The sequence below is a fragment of the Coffea arabica genome, chromosome 11e (assembly GCF_036785885.1).
Source record: "Coffea arabica cultivar ET-39 chromosome 11e, Coffea Arabica ET-39 HiFi, whole genome shotgun sequence".
NCBI classification, from domain to species: Eukaryota; Viridiplantae; Streptophyta; class Magnoliopsida; order Gentianales; family Rubiaceae; genus Coffea; species Coffea arabica.
Window position 1 is genome coordinate 61,385,447 of NC_092331.1, and position 15,259 is coordinate 61,400,705.

General features: G+C 37.5%; 2 protein-coding genes across 2 annotated transcripts; both read right to left on the reverse strand.

Moving 5' to 3' along the window:
- Positions 1-349: 349 nt before the first annotated feature.
- Positions 350-8,585, reverse strand: LOC113719106 (trans-Golgi network-localized SYP41-interacting protein 1-like). Its single transcript, XM_027244146.2, has 9 exons — positions 8,413-8,585; positions 8,148-8,325; positions 7,210-7,482; positions 3,921-7,088; positions 2,640-3,492; positions 1,883-2,526; positions 1,206-1,353; positions 1,025-1,106; positions 350-742 (listed from the first exon to the last, which is right to left on the reverse strand). Exons 2-9 carry the CDS (start codon positions 8,262-8,264, stop codon positions 640-642), a joined length of 5,388 nt encoding a protein of 1,795 aa, XP_027099947.1. The 5' UTR covers positions 8,265-8,325; positions 8,413-8,585; the 3' UTR covers positions 350-639.
- Positions 8,586-10,019: 1,434 nt separating this feature from the next.
- LOC113717845 (E3 ubiquitin-protein ligase AIRP2) lies at positions 10,020-12,921 on the reverse strand. Its single transcript, XM_027242661.2, has 5 exons — positions 12,365-12,921; positions 11,261-11,423; positions 10,910-10,976; positions 10,577-10,811; positions 10,020-10,448 (listed from the first exon to the last, which is right to left on the reverse strand). Exons 1-5 carry the CDS (start codon positions 12,451-12,453, stop codon positions 10,238-10,240), a joined length of 765 nt encoding a protein of 254 aa, XP_027098462.1. The 5' UTR covers positions 12,454-12,921; the 3' UTR covers positions 10,020-10,237.
- Positions 12,922-15,259: the final 2,338 nt, after the last annotated feature.

Below are 15,259 nucleotides of genomic sequence, written 5' to 3' on the forward strand. Positions count from 1 at the left end.
AACGCGAACATTTTGCTCCTCCACCTAAAATAAGTAGTTTTGGTTTTCATTCCTTAATCTTTTTTCGCCTTCGGTTGAATGAAAAGAGATCCAGAAAATATAAATTATGTATCTCTAGGCTGCTTAAGCAGCATACACTGCTGGCATCTGTTTTTTTTTTTTTTTTGGTTTATTGTCACTATCTACACCTACACCTACTCTAACCTATACTTTCGAGATGACCAAACAAGATTACGACAATCGACGGAAACTAAATCACCATCGGACCATACCGCGCTACTGCTGGCATCTGGCTGATTGCTCCCAAGTATAACCCGAAACTGTATAAAATGACCGAGAGTCGCTCAACTAAGAGAAGATTTTGTGCTAAAAATGAAAAAACAACACAAGTAATCCCCCAAAAGGCACCTTTTACAACGACCTTATGGTAATGAACAGCTACGTCTAAACAAGGTGAAAAATAATGGGACTTGGATCCTCTGAATACCTAAAAATGTGATTGCAGAGAATCCAAATGGGAATATTGCTATGTACATTTGCATCTTAAGTGTACTATAAATGGGAGGAACACTGTAAATGATTCATATCTACTTTACAGGTCAACAGAATATGTCGTTTGAGGATTCATCCCAAGTAGCGCTACAAAATTGAGCCCAGTAACCAAATATGCAACAAGAGCCAATAAGCAATAAGACCTAGCCTCGCCCTCGGATGACTCATTAAAGCTCTACCACCAGACACCCTGGACAAAATGGAAATTCAGGTGTTAGATAAACCCAAATAAGAGGTAGATTAGCACATCAACCAAAATATACAACTCAAATACTAGTTACAAAAGTAAAAATTTGTTTAAATTGACCGGATGATAGGCTGAAAGAGTTGAGAAATGCAAAATGACCACACGCAAGCATAGAGTAAGAGTGCCATGGATTGAAGCCCCTCAAGTAGGTTTTGCAAGTCAGATAAGTAGAATAAACTATTGAAGAAGCAATAATTAACTGCCAAGCAAGTCCAAGTAATATACCAAATTCCATCAATTCTATCTCCAATCATCTTCCCTTGTCTAGGAATGAGACCTGATGTATTAAGCGACTTGAACACATGGCCTGCGTTTTGAGAGTCCACCAAAAGTTAACAGACACTCAATATCTTGAGGCATTCATGGTAACCAATCAGAAGTTTACAGTGTAAAAAAGAAAAGAAACCTTTATCTTCATCAGCTTGTTCATTGTTTGCCAATCTTTCAGATTCAGGATCTATACTGATTGCAAGGTGATCGCCTGAGCCCTTTCGTAATGTTCGCACATGAGCAGCTGATGGGACAGATGATACAGCCACATTTTTACCTTGCCCCTGCAGTAATGGATCGTAATGAATTACAACTCAACTCATAAATCTCAGAATCTGAGGAACAAACAACTTATTCCTGCAAGAGGACCAAAATAAAAAATGTTGAACATTCCTTGTAGTACGCCATTATTCTAAAGCATAGAACTGACGATCATGTGACTAACATCAATTTAAGCAAGCACATTCAGCTGAACAGCTATAAGAACAAGAAGAAAAGTGAAACACAAAAAGCGAAGAGGGGCAAATGGAGGAACACCATAAACTCCAGGCATGTAATGCTAACCAAGTCCACGTATAGAAAAGAACTCATGGCTCTACAAGAGGCATGCCCCACAGGGGTAGAAGAGATCGTTAGCACTACAATCAATCACCGAAGTTCTCCAGGACAACCAAAGAGAAGAAAGAAAGAGTCTCGAGATAATAGAATCCCCAACATGCATCCCTCCAAAGCCATTAATATTAGAAGGTGGGAGGGGAATATTGAAGGAAGATGTATGAAATAAAATGTGAAATTTGGGCAACAAAGAGTTACCAGCTCCTGGATTTCTGATATTTCTGGCTGAGAATTAGAGGAAGACAGTTCTGAAATGCCTTTCTCCTTGATAGTCTCTGGGAAAGCCACCCCACCATGACTAGAACCTTCCAGTAACTTCACCTTGCTGGACAATTCATCCACAAACTTTTCCGTACTAAGCAATTTGGTACTCAGTTCATCCGTTTTTGACTTTAGATTTTCTGACTCGGCCTTTGTAGCCATGACCATCATATCTAGTGCTGACAGTAATCCGGTCACATGAGCAATTTTCTCACCGCCAACCAACTTATCACCTCCCAATTTCTGAATAATACTCTCCAAACCCAGGGCAAGCTCATTCCTCATCCTTTCAGATTCTTGCTTCTCTCTAACATAACCTTTAACTTCTTCATTTAGATGCTCAACAGCAGTAACTTGCTTTTCAAGCATTGACTGCAGATTTTCTTTTTCTTGTGCCTCTGAGTTTATCTTGTCCTTTAATCCATTAAAATTATCAATAATGTAAAAGAGCTTTTGTACATCAGTAGAATAAGTGGTCTCCAAGTCTTCAACTTCAGACTCAGGGAGTGAGATGCCAATAGCACTTATCTTGTTAAAGAGGGATTTGATTTGAGATGCTGACAAGGAAAACTCTTGAGCCTCTGAAACAAAAAAATGTGTAAAATTTGAATTATAAAAGAAAATGGATAAGAATTAAAATTAAAAAAAGTTGGCACGTTGAATAAATCTAACAAAATTTAGCAAATGAATTTACCATGAACATTTTTTGGTGAAGTTGAATGCGCTACTAAAAGTTCCGTTTCTCTCTCCTTCAACATAGGCTGTCTAGCCTCATGATCCTCTATCTTAAGCTTCATTTCTCTACACAAGTTTTCTGCTACTTCTAAATCAGTCTCTAGCTTAGAGATTTTCTTTTGGTTTAGATCCCTTTCTTCTAAAAGGCTCCCACATGTTGTCTTGGTTTCAATCAATTGATTCCGCAAGTCTTCAACTGTAGAAACCATCATATGTTTCATACCATGAAAATGCTTATTAAAATTTCGACAATGTCTAGTAGCAAGCAACAGCTTCTCAGCTATATGTACATACTTGTTGCCTTCACTCTTTAGGTCATGGTCAATTAGTGCATCTTGACCAAATGCTTCAAGTTCTGTGGAAGAATTTTCCAGTATAGAGACAGAACTTAGTTCCGATAAGTTATTTTCAACTTCTAGCTCCAACTCTTCAGTAGCCTTAGTACAGGCAGACAGAAGAATTTCCATATCACTTTCTAACATGGCCACTGTGTTCTCTTGTGCTTGCCTATCCATTTCAACATCATTCGCTCTTTGCTTCAAAGATCTAACGAGCTCGCGTGCAACAATTACACCATCCTTGGCTACCTGCAATCTTTTCAAAAGAGCCAAAATGAAGTCATCCAAAATCCCGGAGCAGCTACCAATTTTCTCAGCAAGATTCTTATCTCTTAAACGCAATCCTTCAAGAGTTTTCTCAAAATTCAAAGTAACATTCTCATCATCTACTGCATTTAGCTGTACATTAACCATTTCCATCTCCAAAGCGTTGTCAAGGCCATCTGGTGAAAGAGTCGAGACAGAATAATCATCCTATAGAAAAGAACAAAGAATCCATACATCTTGTTAAACAACAATCAGATGTGAAAAGAACCACGCTAAGGGCTTATTCAGTATAAACAAACAAGTAATTCAGAAACCAAAAGATCTGCCTAACAATTAAAAGCAAGCATGAGAGGTAAGGAGCACAAACAGCTCAGAAACTTGACTAGAAGGCCCAACTATGTAATTTCATTGAAAGCCCCAAAACATCCAGATACATGAAAAGTTGAAGAATTAGTTCCTTTATATCTATTCAATGATCGAGAAATTTGCAAAACAGAAGAAAAATTTCAGACAAAACACAAGATCTGAAGTACATGCTCTGTTGGTTTAGTAAGGCTCAAATATTGAGTCGGATAATGCTAGCATGTAGACACAGTAATAAGTAATCTAAATTCAACCCAAAAGGAAAAGATTACCTCCATGACAGGGCAACTTTGTAGCATGTCAGGACCAATCATATCGAAGAAGCAATCCCTCATTTCTTTAAGGATATTATTCATATCCCCTAGGCTCTCAATTTTGTCCTCAAAACTCTTTTTCAGTAAAGATAACAAACTATCATCCCTTAGAATCATCTGAATACTGGTAAGATAACCAGAGATTTCCCTAGAACTATTTGCAATGCCGCCATGGGATCCCTCCAACTCCTGCAAACAAGCCTGTAACTTGGAGTTAAGGGCCGAAATCTCATGTTCTGCATTTTTGTTCTCTTTAACGAGATCGGATATTTTATTTTCTGCACCCAATCTTGCATCATCCAGTGACTTTATAGTCATTGCAGCATCAGCAAGTTTGTTAGCCTGTGAATCAGCTTCAGCTTTCAGCTTCTTCATATCCTCCTCCAAATCACTTCTTCCAATTTGTGTCTTATTATTTTCCTCGGCAAGCACTGATAAATTTTTCTGTGCTTCAGATAATGCATCTTCTAGGGATTGTATGGTAACTTCAGCATCAGTAAGCCGGCTAGCCTGGATGGAATTCTCCTCCTTCAATTTCTGAAGCTCCATTTCTATGGCTGCTCTACTAACCAGAGCGTCTTCTTTTTCCTTTGCAAGGTTAGAGATATTATCCTCGGCCACTGTCAAAGCATCTTCAAATGATCTTATAGTAGCAGAAACCTCTGCAAATTTACTCTTTTGGGAAGCAACTTCCATCAGAGATTTCTGCAATTCCTCCTCACTTTGAATTTTAGCAACTTCTAGTTCTCTCTTTTCTTCAAGGACCTGCGAGATACTGTTTTGTGCATCTAACAAAGCATCCTTGAGTGACTTCATGGATGTCTCAGCTTCCACCAACTTGCTTATTAAAGTGATGGTTTCTTCTTTCAGTTTCTCCAACTCTTCTTGTGAATTTTGGCATTCGTTCAAGTATCCTGAAAGCCATTGTACCTTCTCAACTGGCTCTTTAAAAACTAAATTAGAAGGGTGGTCAATGCTATCAATAGACTCTATGACTTTCTGCAACATGTTGTTACTCTCCACCAAGAACTGCTCAAGTTGATTCCTTTGTTCCTTAGTAGCAACAAGATCAGTTTCCAACTTCGGAATGCAATCCATATCAGCTTCTAGCTTATTAATCTGATCCCTGCAGTCACTGCATGCAGAAATTTGATCTTGCAACTCAGATGTTAACCTCTCTACTTCAGTATTCTTCTCATCCAAAAGTCTTCTCAAATTCTCTCTTTCTTGAACAAGACCCTTGCCCTTTTTAACTGCCATAGATAACTTTTCCCTTATTAAAGCAGCTTTTTCCTCAGCTCTTATAAGCTCCTTCTCTAAAGACACCTTCTCATCTTTCAGTGCATGAAGTTCTTGAGTCACAACACGCAACTTTTCTGAAACCTGCTTCATTTGTGCGCTATTAAGCATTTCTTCCTCCAATAGATGCTCATATAGCATCACCTCCTGAGTCCTAACGTAGAGAAGGCTCTGAAGTCTTTCTAAGATTTTTACTTGACTATATGAAGATTCAACAGATGCCTCACCTTCTTCTTTGATCTTTGCTATCATCTTGGCTATATCACGCTGTGAAATATTAACCTTTTCCAGAGAATTTGTCATCCCAGAAGCCTCAAGCAGCATACTAACCATTTGATCCCTTTCACATGCAACTTGATGCTCTTTTTTGAATACCCCGTCGTATTTGCTTCTCAAGTCCTCCAATTCCTCCTGCAGGTAACTCTTTTCCTGTGTTTCTGCCAAAACTGATTGAACTAGGCGATCAACCTCTTTGCTTGAGGCTACTCTTATTTCAGCTATCTCTTCTTGCAACTTCATGGCTTCTTCTTTGGCTGTAGAGAATGACTCTACAAGCCATTTGAGCCTAGTTTCCATATCATTTGCTAACAAGTTTTCAGGAAAATTAATTGACGATAAGGCATCTGATACATTTTGGAACTCTATGGTCACACCCTTGAGTGCATTCCTCTCATCTACAATCCATCTGAGTTTTTCAACTAAGTCAAAAGACTGAATATCATCAGCTCCAGCAGCATGTGATAAAATTTCCCCACATTTTTGAAGCACTGAATCCTTTTGAGCAAGAGACTCCTGTAGGTGAATGGCCATACTTTCACTTTTTATCAACAAGTCCTTACTCTGTTCTGCAAAGCCCAGTGCATTTGACTTCTCTTGCAGTTCAATCAAACATTTCTCAAGTTCACTTGTTTTGTCTGCTAGCGCTTGTTTCAGTGAATCTCGCTGCTGCACCAGAGCCTTTCCCTTTGTCACAGCCAAGCTAAGCTTCTCTTTAGTGTTAGCATACCTTGTCTTCTCCTGCTCAATTTCCACATTAAGTTTTCCAATTTCTGCATTTGCACTCTCAATGACTGCTTTGTCCTTATCAAGTTGTTCTACCAACTTTGCATTTTCATTTTGGAAATGGATTACTTTTTCTTCCAAATCCACTTCTTTCATTTTAAGTTCATGCAGCTTAACACATGCACTCATGAATACTCCTACTTCATCCTCCATATGAGTATCTGGTGTCGTGTCACTCAAACACAGTTTAAGTCTGTCAATTCCTGAAAGAAATTGATTATGTTTTTCAATTAAAAGTGAGATGCTTTTCTCAATATGAGAAAATTTCTCCCCAGCAAAGTCATCCAAGAATCCTCCTACTTGGGAAACTGACACAGGAAGGGAAGCTAAAATTCTATTTGCAATCTCCTGAATCATGTGTTCTCTCTCAACCTGTGCTTCAGATGTCCGACAACCAGCTTCTTGCACTGAATTTAAGTACAAAACTGTCACCTCGCGCGAAATGGTGAACTCTGTAATCTTTGAATTAAGATCCTCAATTTCAGAATCCTTCATTTGTAAGGAAGCATGGAGTTCTTTGATGGAATTTTCAGTCTGAGAATAGAGACCCATGGCACTGTTAAGAAACTCTGAGCATTCAGTCACGATCTGATGCAGTGAGGCATCAGAGGCCAGACTCATCTCATCCCTATCTCCTAACCCTGGTCTATCATGATGATCAGGGTGCGCTACAGACACCTTCTCAAGGAATGGATTCTGATCATTCAGAGACTTGAGTTGATAATGAAGGTAACCAAGTTCTCCCTTTAAATTTTCTCTTTCTTCCTGCAAGAAAAGTTTTTATACTAAGGCCACTTCCAGATAACTGGGTCAAATAAATAATACATGCATGCATATGGTGAGCTTGGCTGCTTGAGTACATTATGAACACGTACAGCTATTATACCTCATATTTCTGTGCAAAGCTCTGTTTTTCTGAAACAGTTTTTTCGAGTTTATGTCGCAAGTCTGCTATTTCAGCAAGCAAGTCTTCAACTTGTGTTGTACCATGCAATTCCTCTGTTCGGTCGTCCCGTACATTATCTTTTTCCTCTGAATTTGTCTGGGTTTCTGAAATTTCTATCTCCTCTGAGCAATCAACAAACATGTCCTCCCTTCCCCCATCTTCAGTTACCTTTCCATCATTTAATGCATCTTGCATGGGTTGTGAACCATCCATCTGCAGGAAATCAAACAAGGAAACATCAAGACAGACCACAAAATCCAACTCTTACCCTGCATTTCTCTGATGTAAAATAGTCCATTAAGAAACTTTGCCACTAGGACAATAAAAATAAAAAAGAAAAAAATTATGTGTTACTCAAGCTAATTAATTCAGTTAAGTATAGTTCCAATCATAAATATGCCGCCCGCCAATCACTGAAGAGCAAGCAACAGCAAGGATTTGCTGAAAAACACTAAGATGATTTCTTAGATTGAACTTTAAAATGTCACAAATCCCGTAATACTCCCTAATCTTGTCAGCTCGAGAGCAATTCCGCATAGAACTCAATAGTACACATTTTTACTGTCCGATAGCCAGCACCTTTTCGAAGCCCATGTCCCCTAAAAACTAGTTTCTCCTAGTTCTCCGGAGAGGATAGACAAAGCTCATATCCTGTTCTGCCCATAATATGCTAGTCCAACTCTAAAAAAACAAGTTAAAACTATTAGGAACCTCAACAATTGTGCCCAATAATCCTAAACAAACTCTAATACAAGAGCATTTTCATTTTCAGCGTCGAATCTGATTTCATGCATTTCAAGCAGAATTGCAGAAAGCTCAGCCAACCCTTCTGCGATACACACAAAAAATGCACATTGGGATAGGAATTAGCAAGTCACCTGGTCATTCCCAGCTGAGTCCGAAGTGTATTCCACAGGAATAGAATGATTTGAGTCTCCAACTTCAGCAGCTGCAGACCCTTCTCTATACTCCTCTGAATCATGATTTTCTGCCATATCTCTCAATCACATATACCAATTCCTGCTTACCTACTTGCCTATATCCCTTCAATCAGATCTGAAAACAACAAAATGAAGCTCCAATTTTACATGTCGAATATTAACAAGATTTACATAAAAATATCATATGGGTCAACGGTAAAACCTTATGCATTGATTGAAAAGCAACACAAGGAAAATTTGGAAAAAGAATCCACCCCGGAAATTGGGATTTTATGGGTATTTTAAAATGTAATTGGGTTTTTTCCAGCTCGATTGCTTAAGATTTCTTCGCTGATTTCAAGGAAAAAAGGGATCTTGCCTGTATGATGAACCATTTTCCATCCATATCAACCCCTGCGATTTCATTGGCTCCCACTAGTCCAACGACGACGTTTTGCTCGTGGGCTGTTCTTAATATCATACCATTGTGGTCACTTGGGCCTGGCAAAGTGGGCCAATTCGGCCCACCAAACAAATTAGGTCCGACCGGTCGAGCTTTATACGAGTTTGACTTTGGATGAACTTTTTTTTTTTGGGGTACAAAAGGAGACTTTGGATGATAAATAAAAAGTAATAACTAATCCGTTGCTTCTTTAGTGGTGTGTAGGGTTGCGAACGAATCGATTCACTCACGAGTTCGGTTAATATCGAACTCGAGTCGAGTTCGAGCTAATCAAGTCAAATTCAAACTCGAACTCGAGGTCAAAAATACCAAGCGGGAGCTCGATTATATATATATATTTTTAATTTTATTAGTAAGATTACATATATATCTCTAATATTTTATTATTTGTCAAAAAAATATTATTTTATTTATTTTTGAAAATAAAATAATTATTTTTTTATCTTTTTAAAAATAAAATAATTTTTCTATTTTTTAAAGCTCGAGCTCGACAATTGGAGATTTCTTAATTGTTCCTCTATCTTTGGTTGCATCAAATTCTGCTTTTAGTTTTAAGGAAGAGCGGCCAGCTTACACATGATTAGGTTTCAACCAAGCACATTGGAAGCTTTTATTATATGTTCAGCAAATTGGTTTAGGAATCAACTTGGAGGTACAGTGCATTCAAACGTCCCTGTTTGGAAGCAGTTTTTCAAAGAAAAATTGCTACGTTTTTCGTGAACACATTTTCCTATCACTTTTTTACCTCACATATATCAAATCGTTACAGTAATTTTTCTACAAAAAATCTAGAAAAATGCAATCCAAACAAACAACTTTACTTCTTTTTAGTTGTAGTTTAGCTGTAGTACAAGTGTTTAATTACAATATTTTTTCTTTCTCTATTTTCATAGTATTTCTTATTCTCGAATTTTAATGGTGAGGAGGAGCCAGAAGTGAAACAATTGAGATTTATTTCGGTAGAAAACGATGATGACTAAATCATCAAGAAACAATATCATAACATTTCATGGAAAGATTGTACCATTTTATCTTTTAAAGGGAGTCTTGCATCCTTTTATTCTTATTTTGTTTTGACCGTTTGGGCACTATCTTTAAAGTTTTTTTTTCTTAAATTAAAAAAAAAAAAAGAAAAGAAAACTGCATATGCAGGATTGTCCCTTGTACACTTTTATTCTGGTGGAATGTCTTTTATTTTGATGGCGTACTAAATTTTGCATTTAACTAAGGTCGTTTCACCCCATAGACTCCTCGCATACCGATCAATCTATTCTCCCGTTCGGACTCCTGTTTTTTCTCCTTTAGATATCCTCTTCGAACTTCTGCACACCACACCACACTAGTCCTGAAGCTTCCAAACAGCTGACTAATAACAACCATAAAGGATATATGCTTTTAGGCCTTTGGCGACTCCAATACAAACAAACAAACGTTTAACGCATCCTACACAACACCACAACCAAAATAAAGTGGTGGTTATTTTGATGTGAAACTAAGAGAATTCCTGTTTCCAGACTCTATTTACAGTTTGATGGTCTGCCTATTCTACATGTACAGGGTTGCTCTCCAAGTTTGCTTCATCAAATCATATTAAATACTCGTAATACATCAAGAATAGAGCATCAGGGGAGTCCTTGGGCAGGCTGTTAATGTACAGATAGAAACGCAACAAGTCTTCTTTCGAGACGGTATCCGCGTCGACTACATCATCACTGCAGGTAAGAACCCATAAATCTCTCGACTTGACTCTCTTTATGCTACCACGACAAAACGGGCAAGATTCAGACCTAGTGTTCCTGCAAGTGGATAAACAAATTAACAACGGGGTGACTAGAATTTTCTTTTCAGTTGAGGGAATGCAGGGTGAAATGTACTAGCTTTCAAGGAGAAACAAGAGCATAATAGAAGAGAATGCTGTAATTACCAATCGCGGTAGCAATTGATGCACATAGCATGACAGCAGTTAGGCAACACCATTTTGGTACACGGCTCTAAGCAGATTCCACATTCATCTTCCCTCTCCAAGTCAAAGTTGGTAAATCCAGTACCGCCTTCCAGTCGTTTCTTGCCAATGTTTTTAAGGGCACAATTCCTTTCTGTTGCATCATCAACCTCTACTAAGTCTCCATGAAGTCGCTGCAGTGATGGTAGTATAATTGCTGATATAAAAACACAACAGGTAAGGAAAACATAAGATATTAACCCAATAAATTTCTCTCTTGTGAGAATAATAAAACAAATAGTTGAACCAACAAACCGTAGAAGTCATTAACAGTTGCTTTCCTTCCATGTCTAGATATTCTTGGTCTCCCATCTGTGTAAACCTAAAAAAGAAGGGAAGGGAAAACTGAATAAAGGAGCCCATGATTTCATTACATCACAATTGTTGAAAGGAATAGGATCCTATGGTATACTAATTAACAATTTTCAATTCAATTAAGCAACTGCTACATTATATAATGCCTTTTGGTGATAGAAAGAAAGGAATACATGAAAGAATGAAACTCTGAAGGCAAATGCTAGCATTTCTTACCATATTCCCAAGACATATCAAAGCCAAAAAAAAAAAAGGACAAAAGAAGAAGAAGAAGAAGAAGAAGGTCCTAACCTTATAGATAAGTACATGGAAAAGATTTAGATATCTTGGAAGCAGACATGTGCAGGAACAATCCATCCATTGAAGTAAGAACAGAAAGAGAGGTGCTAAGTGATTGTAAACTAACTTCATTTGAAGGCGCGCTCCGCCTTTTGCTCTAGGAATTTCAGCAGCCCTAGAAATCCAGAATTCAAAAGGAGAATCACATTTCAAGCTAAACGTTTCAATTTACTGCTCCAGGATAATCAAACAAGAGCATGGCTGGTGCTTATATCTAACTTTCTAAAGCAAGCACAGAAAATAAATGGAGCCTAGTCACATAAAACCTCTGCTCCAACCAAAAACCAAGCTCAGACAAATGAACAAAATCGAAAAACAAAATGAAAAAAAAAAAATCACATTTAGACAGTCAAATTTATATTTAATGAGATTAGCAATATTAGTGTGAACATGCCCTTCAAAACTTCATAACTCAATTGATTTAAACAGCTCTTGAGAACCTCAATTTCCTTATAAAATACGCTAACCATCATCAAATAACCAAAAGAAACCTACAAATTATGAAATCAGGACAAAAACACACAAGGAAGACCTACAAATTCTTAAAACACAAACAAAGCAGGACAACAAATTGAAACATACAAGGACTCCAGCAACTCCCTAATAATTACTTCCAAAATCCTAGCTATAGGTATCGTCTACCATATCTGCATATGGGCCAAAACCTATTTAACAAGCTACCCAAGTAGGTACATACTTAACGTACAAAACAAATATCATCAATCAAAAGGAACGATTATGCATTCCTTTTCTTATTATTACCAAAAAAAAAAAGGAAAAACCAATTGAACAAATAGCACCAGACCTTCAAGTTTTCAACTTTTTCACTAAATTTATGCATAGACAGATGAATTGAACGATGGCTCCAGCCAAACTAGCATAATAGTTCAACAAAAGTTCAAAGGGAAAGGAAAGCAGTAAAAGGCATATTTGTCTGATATCCAATATTACTATATGAATAATAGGCAAAATTTCCTACCTTTACACTAAGGGCACAACAAAAATGATAAAAAGAAAACCAAAACCCAAAGAAAATAAGGTTAAGAGAGAGCTTACAGAGCATTAGCGTGCTGTATATCAGCCTCCAGAACTTTAAGGGAATCATGATATGAAGACCTCCCCAGCTGATAATACATCATCTCCATACTTATCTGCTTCTATCTCCGTATTTAATCAAGAAATGGCCTCTCTCTTAATGAGGAAGTTAGGAGTAAAAGACAGGAGGAGGGAACTCTTACTGTCACGAAAATTAAAGAGCTTGCGAAAACCACAAGGTTTAGTCTTAAGGTAAGGACAAGAGAAGAATATAAAAGAATGGGAAGCAACAGAAATTCTTTTAATCTCTCTCTCTTTCCCTATTTCAAACCCCTCCGAATAACTTTCTCGAAGTAGTACAGTACATCTTTTCTTGAGATAAAGGGAAGGGGCGGCTCTGAGGATGACAGGTTTTGGTTTTGTTGGTCAGACAGAAAATGATGATTATGTTGCTAAGAAATTCTTTAGTGTTCCGAAGACGAAGAGAAGTTTGGGCACTTGGGCTGGCTTTGGGTTTGTTGTGATGCCTTTATTTTGTTGTCGTCTCTATGCTGTTCCACCATTATGCAGTTGCCTTCCAACAAAGGGCCCTTAACCAATGGACAAGAACATGGAATATAAAAATACCAAACACTAATTGAAAAAAAAAAAAAAAAAAGAACACAGCCAACTTATAAAGTTTAAAAAAATCATCATATTATCTCATCATATTAATGGCTCGGTCAATGTGGACTTATTATAATTTTTTTTTTTTTTTTGGAACTATGGTGTAATTGGTCTGATGTGCATCTAACCCAAGTCTAAAAACGAATTTAAGGAAGTAATATTCGGCTGCGCATTCAAGAAGTCAGAATTATGGAGTGGTTGATGAGGTAATTAAAGAATATATATACACAGGGGCAGGGGTGGTTGTAGATAATTGGTTATTTGCCTCAGCATAAATTGGTTATAATTGAGGTTAGGTGTTCCCATTTTTATGTTGTCAAAGTCAATAGTTAATTTGTCAAGTGAACTAGTTGTTTATGTTGGTTAAGTTACAAGTCACAATTATTATTCTTTATACCATATTCGACTTTGGAGGCGTGCGGATATATGCAAATTTTATTGGATCAGATTTGTCTAATATAAGTGTCAATTTGACATCATTAATTTGTTGTTTGGCGATCAAGCCCTTAGACCTCAATTACACGTGGAAACGCCCAAGTGCATTATTCAATGTATCCATATCTTATTTTGCCTTGGCAAAGAAGGCAGGCGAAGGGATTGATTTTGCATAGTTTCTGATTTTGAAGGGATGAGTTAATGAGCTTTTTCTCTTTTTTTTTTTCTATTTAACCAAAGGATAACAGTAATTCATTGACATTAAAAAATTGAGAAATTATAAAAATTGAGCAACTACTTTTTTTTTTTTTTATCAATTATCATCATCTACAGATTCTACACCTACTCCTGCTCCTATTCTGGTGTCAAGTTTTCTTTGGCTAAGCCTTTGGCCCGATTGCTTAGCCAAAGAGGGAATGAGTCCTTCCACACAATTTGATCACGCAAGTTAATGGCAAATTTAGGAAGTTTGTGACTCACAAGGTGGCCATCCCTTCTGGCGAAGGAGAGGGAACATTTACAAAACCAATCTCTCATGTGCTGGAAATCCTCTAAGATTACACCTATGCTTGGGACCCCATTAATTTTGTCAATGATCCCCCTTGCAATCTGACTGCACTTCGATATTCTTCCAAATCTGTTCTTTAGCCTTGATAAGTGCTGCCATTCTGATTGCTTTCGTCTCTTCCATCTTTGTGTCCCCTGTTTCTAGATTCTGGGCCCTTTCCATGCTGCTATTAGTTTACCTTCATGCTCCCTAGCTACTATGCCCCATCCCACTTTGCTCTGCTTCTGTTAATGTGCTTATTTGGAGCCTACCAATGATGTGGGACTTTAGTGAGATCGGGCAGCTTCGTTGGATCATCGTTTAGCATATACTACCAAATATGTAGGCATCATCGGCTGCCAAAAAAAACACAAAGAAAAAGGATTCTTGATCAGCTTTCTGGTGCCGGGGGTTGGTCATGGTTGGCAATTTGGGAGTCTTGAGCACTCTGGAAGGAAGGGAATTTTGAGAAATTGGAGGTGATGGGCATTTCGATTGGAAGTCGATTTCTTTACATCCATTTCACTGTTTATGGGATCATCAAGAAAGTAGTCGAAGGATGAATATTTGTTTAATTTTGAATAAAATAATAGACAATAGTAAATAATCAGCCACGAAAGAGGTTAAAGAGTAGATATTACAATTGAGTCGAATCGAGTTCGAATAATATATTATTTGAACTCGATTCGAGTTAAAAATTTTGGATTTGAATTTGATTTCCTTTATATTACTTGAGTCCAAACTCATGCTCAACGAGTCCAATCGAGTCTAATCGAACTCAACTTGTCAAATAGTTTGAACTGTTCAAACTAAAACTCGAATTCGATCAATGCGAGTTCGATATTGAACTTTGTCCAAATAAACATGCGAGTTATTCAATTAAGCTCGACTCATTTACACTAAAACTCGAATTCGATCAATGCGAGTTCGATATTGAACTTTGTCCAAATAAACATGCGAGTTATTCAATTAAGCTCGACTCATTTACACCGCCGTTAAAAGAGAATATGTGAAAAAACCTATTATTAATTCGAAGAAACATATATTATTTATGATATCTTTTTTTTGACTCAGCACCCACTGAAATTATCATCCATGAACATGTACACGCGTGAAGAAGTTACTTTTTCCCATCCTACCACCAAACCAGCCGAGCGAGAAATGGCGGAAATGGCAAATCAAGGAAGAGTTTGTCCTAAAAAAGAATTTGATGAAACTGTAGCTGGAGCAGATTGACGGGGTCCACAATCCACAACGGGGTACAAAGC

Bases quoted from the DNA above. Each gene is read 5' to 3' on its own strand.
- LOC113717845 (XM_027242661.2), bottom strand. From the start codon at position 12,453: ATGGAGATGATGTATTATCAGCTGGGGAGGTCTTCATATCATGATTCC. The intron at 11,424-12,364 runs GTAAGCTCTCTC...CTGGATTTCTAG, and splicing joins ATACAGCACGCTAATGCTCT to GGCTGCTGAAATTCCTAGAG. The intron at 10,449-10,576 runs GTAATTACAGCA...ATCCACTTGCAG, and splicing joins ATCAATTGCTACCGCGATTG to GAACACTAGGTCTGAATCTT.
- LOC113719106 (XM_027244146.2), bottom strand. From the start codon at position 8,264: ATGGCAGAAAATCATGATTCAGAGGAGTATAGAGAAGGGTCTGCAGCT. The intron at 2,527-2,639 runs GTAAATTCATTT...TTTTTGTTTCAG, and splicing joins TTCACCAAAAAATGTTCATG to AGGCTCAAGAGTTTTCCTTG. The intron at 743-1,024 runs GTATATTACTTG...CATTTTGTCCAG, and splicing joins GATAGAATTGATGGAATTTG to GGTGTCTGGTGGTAGAGCTT.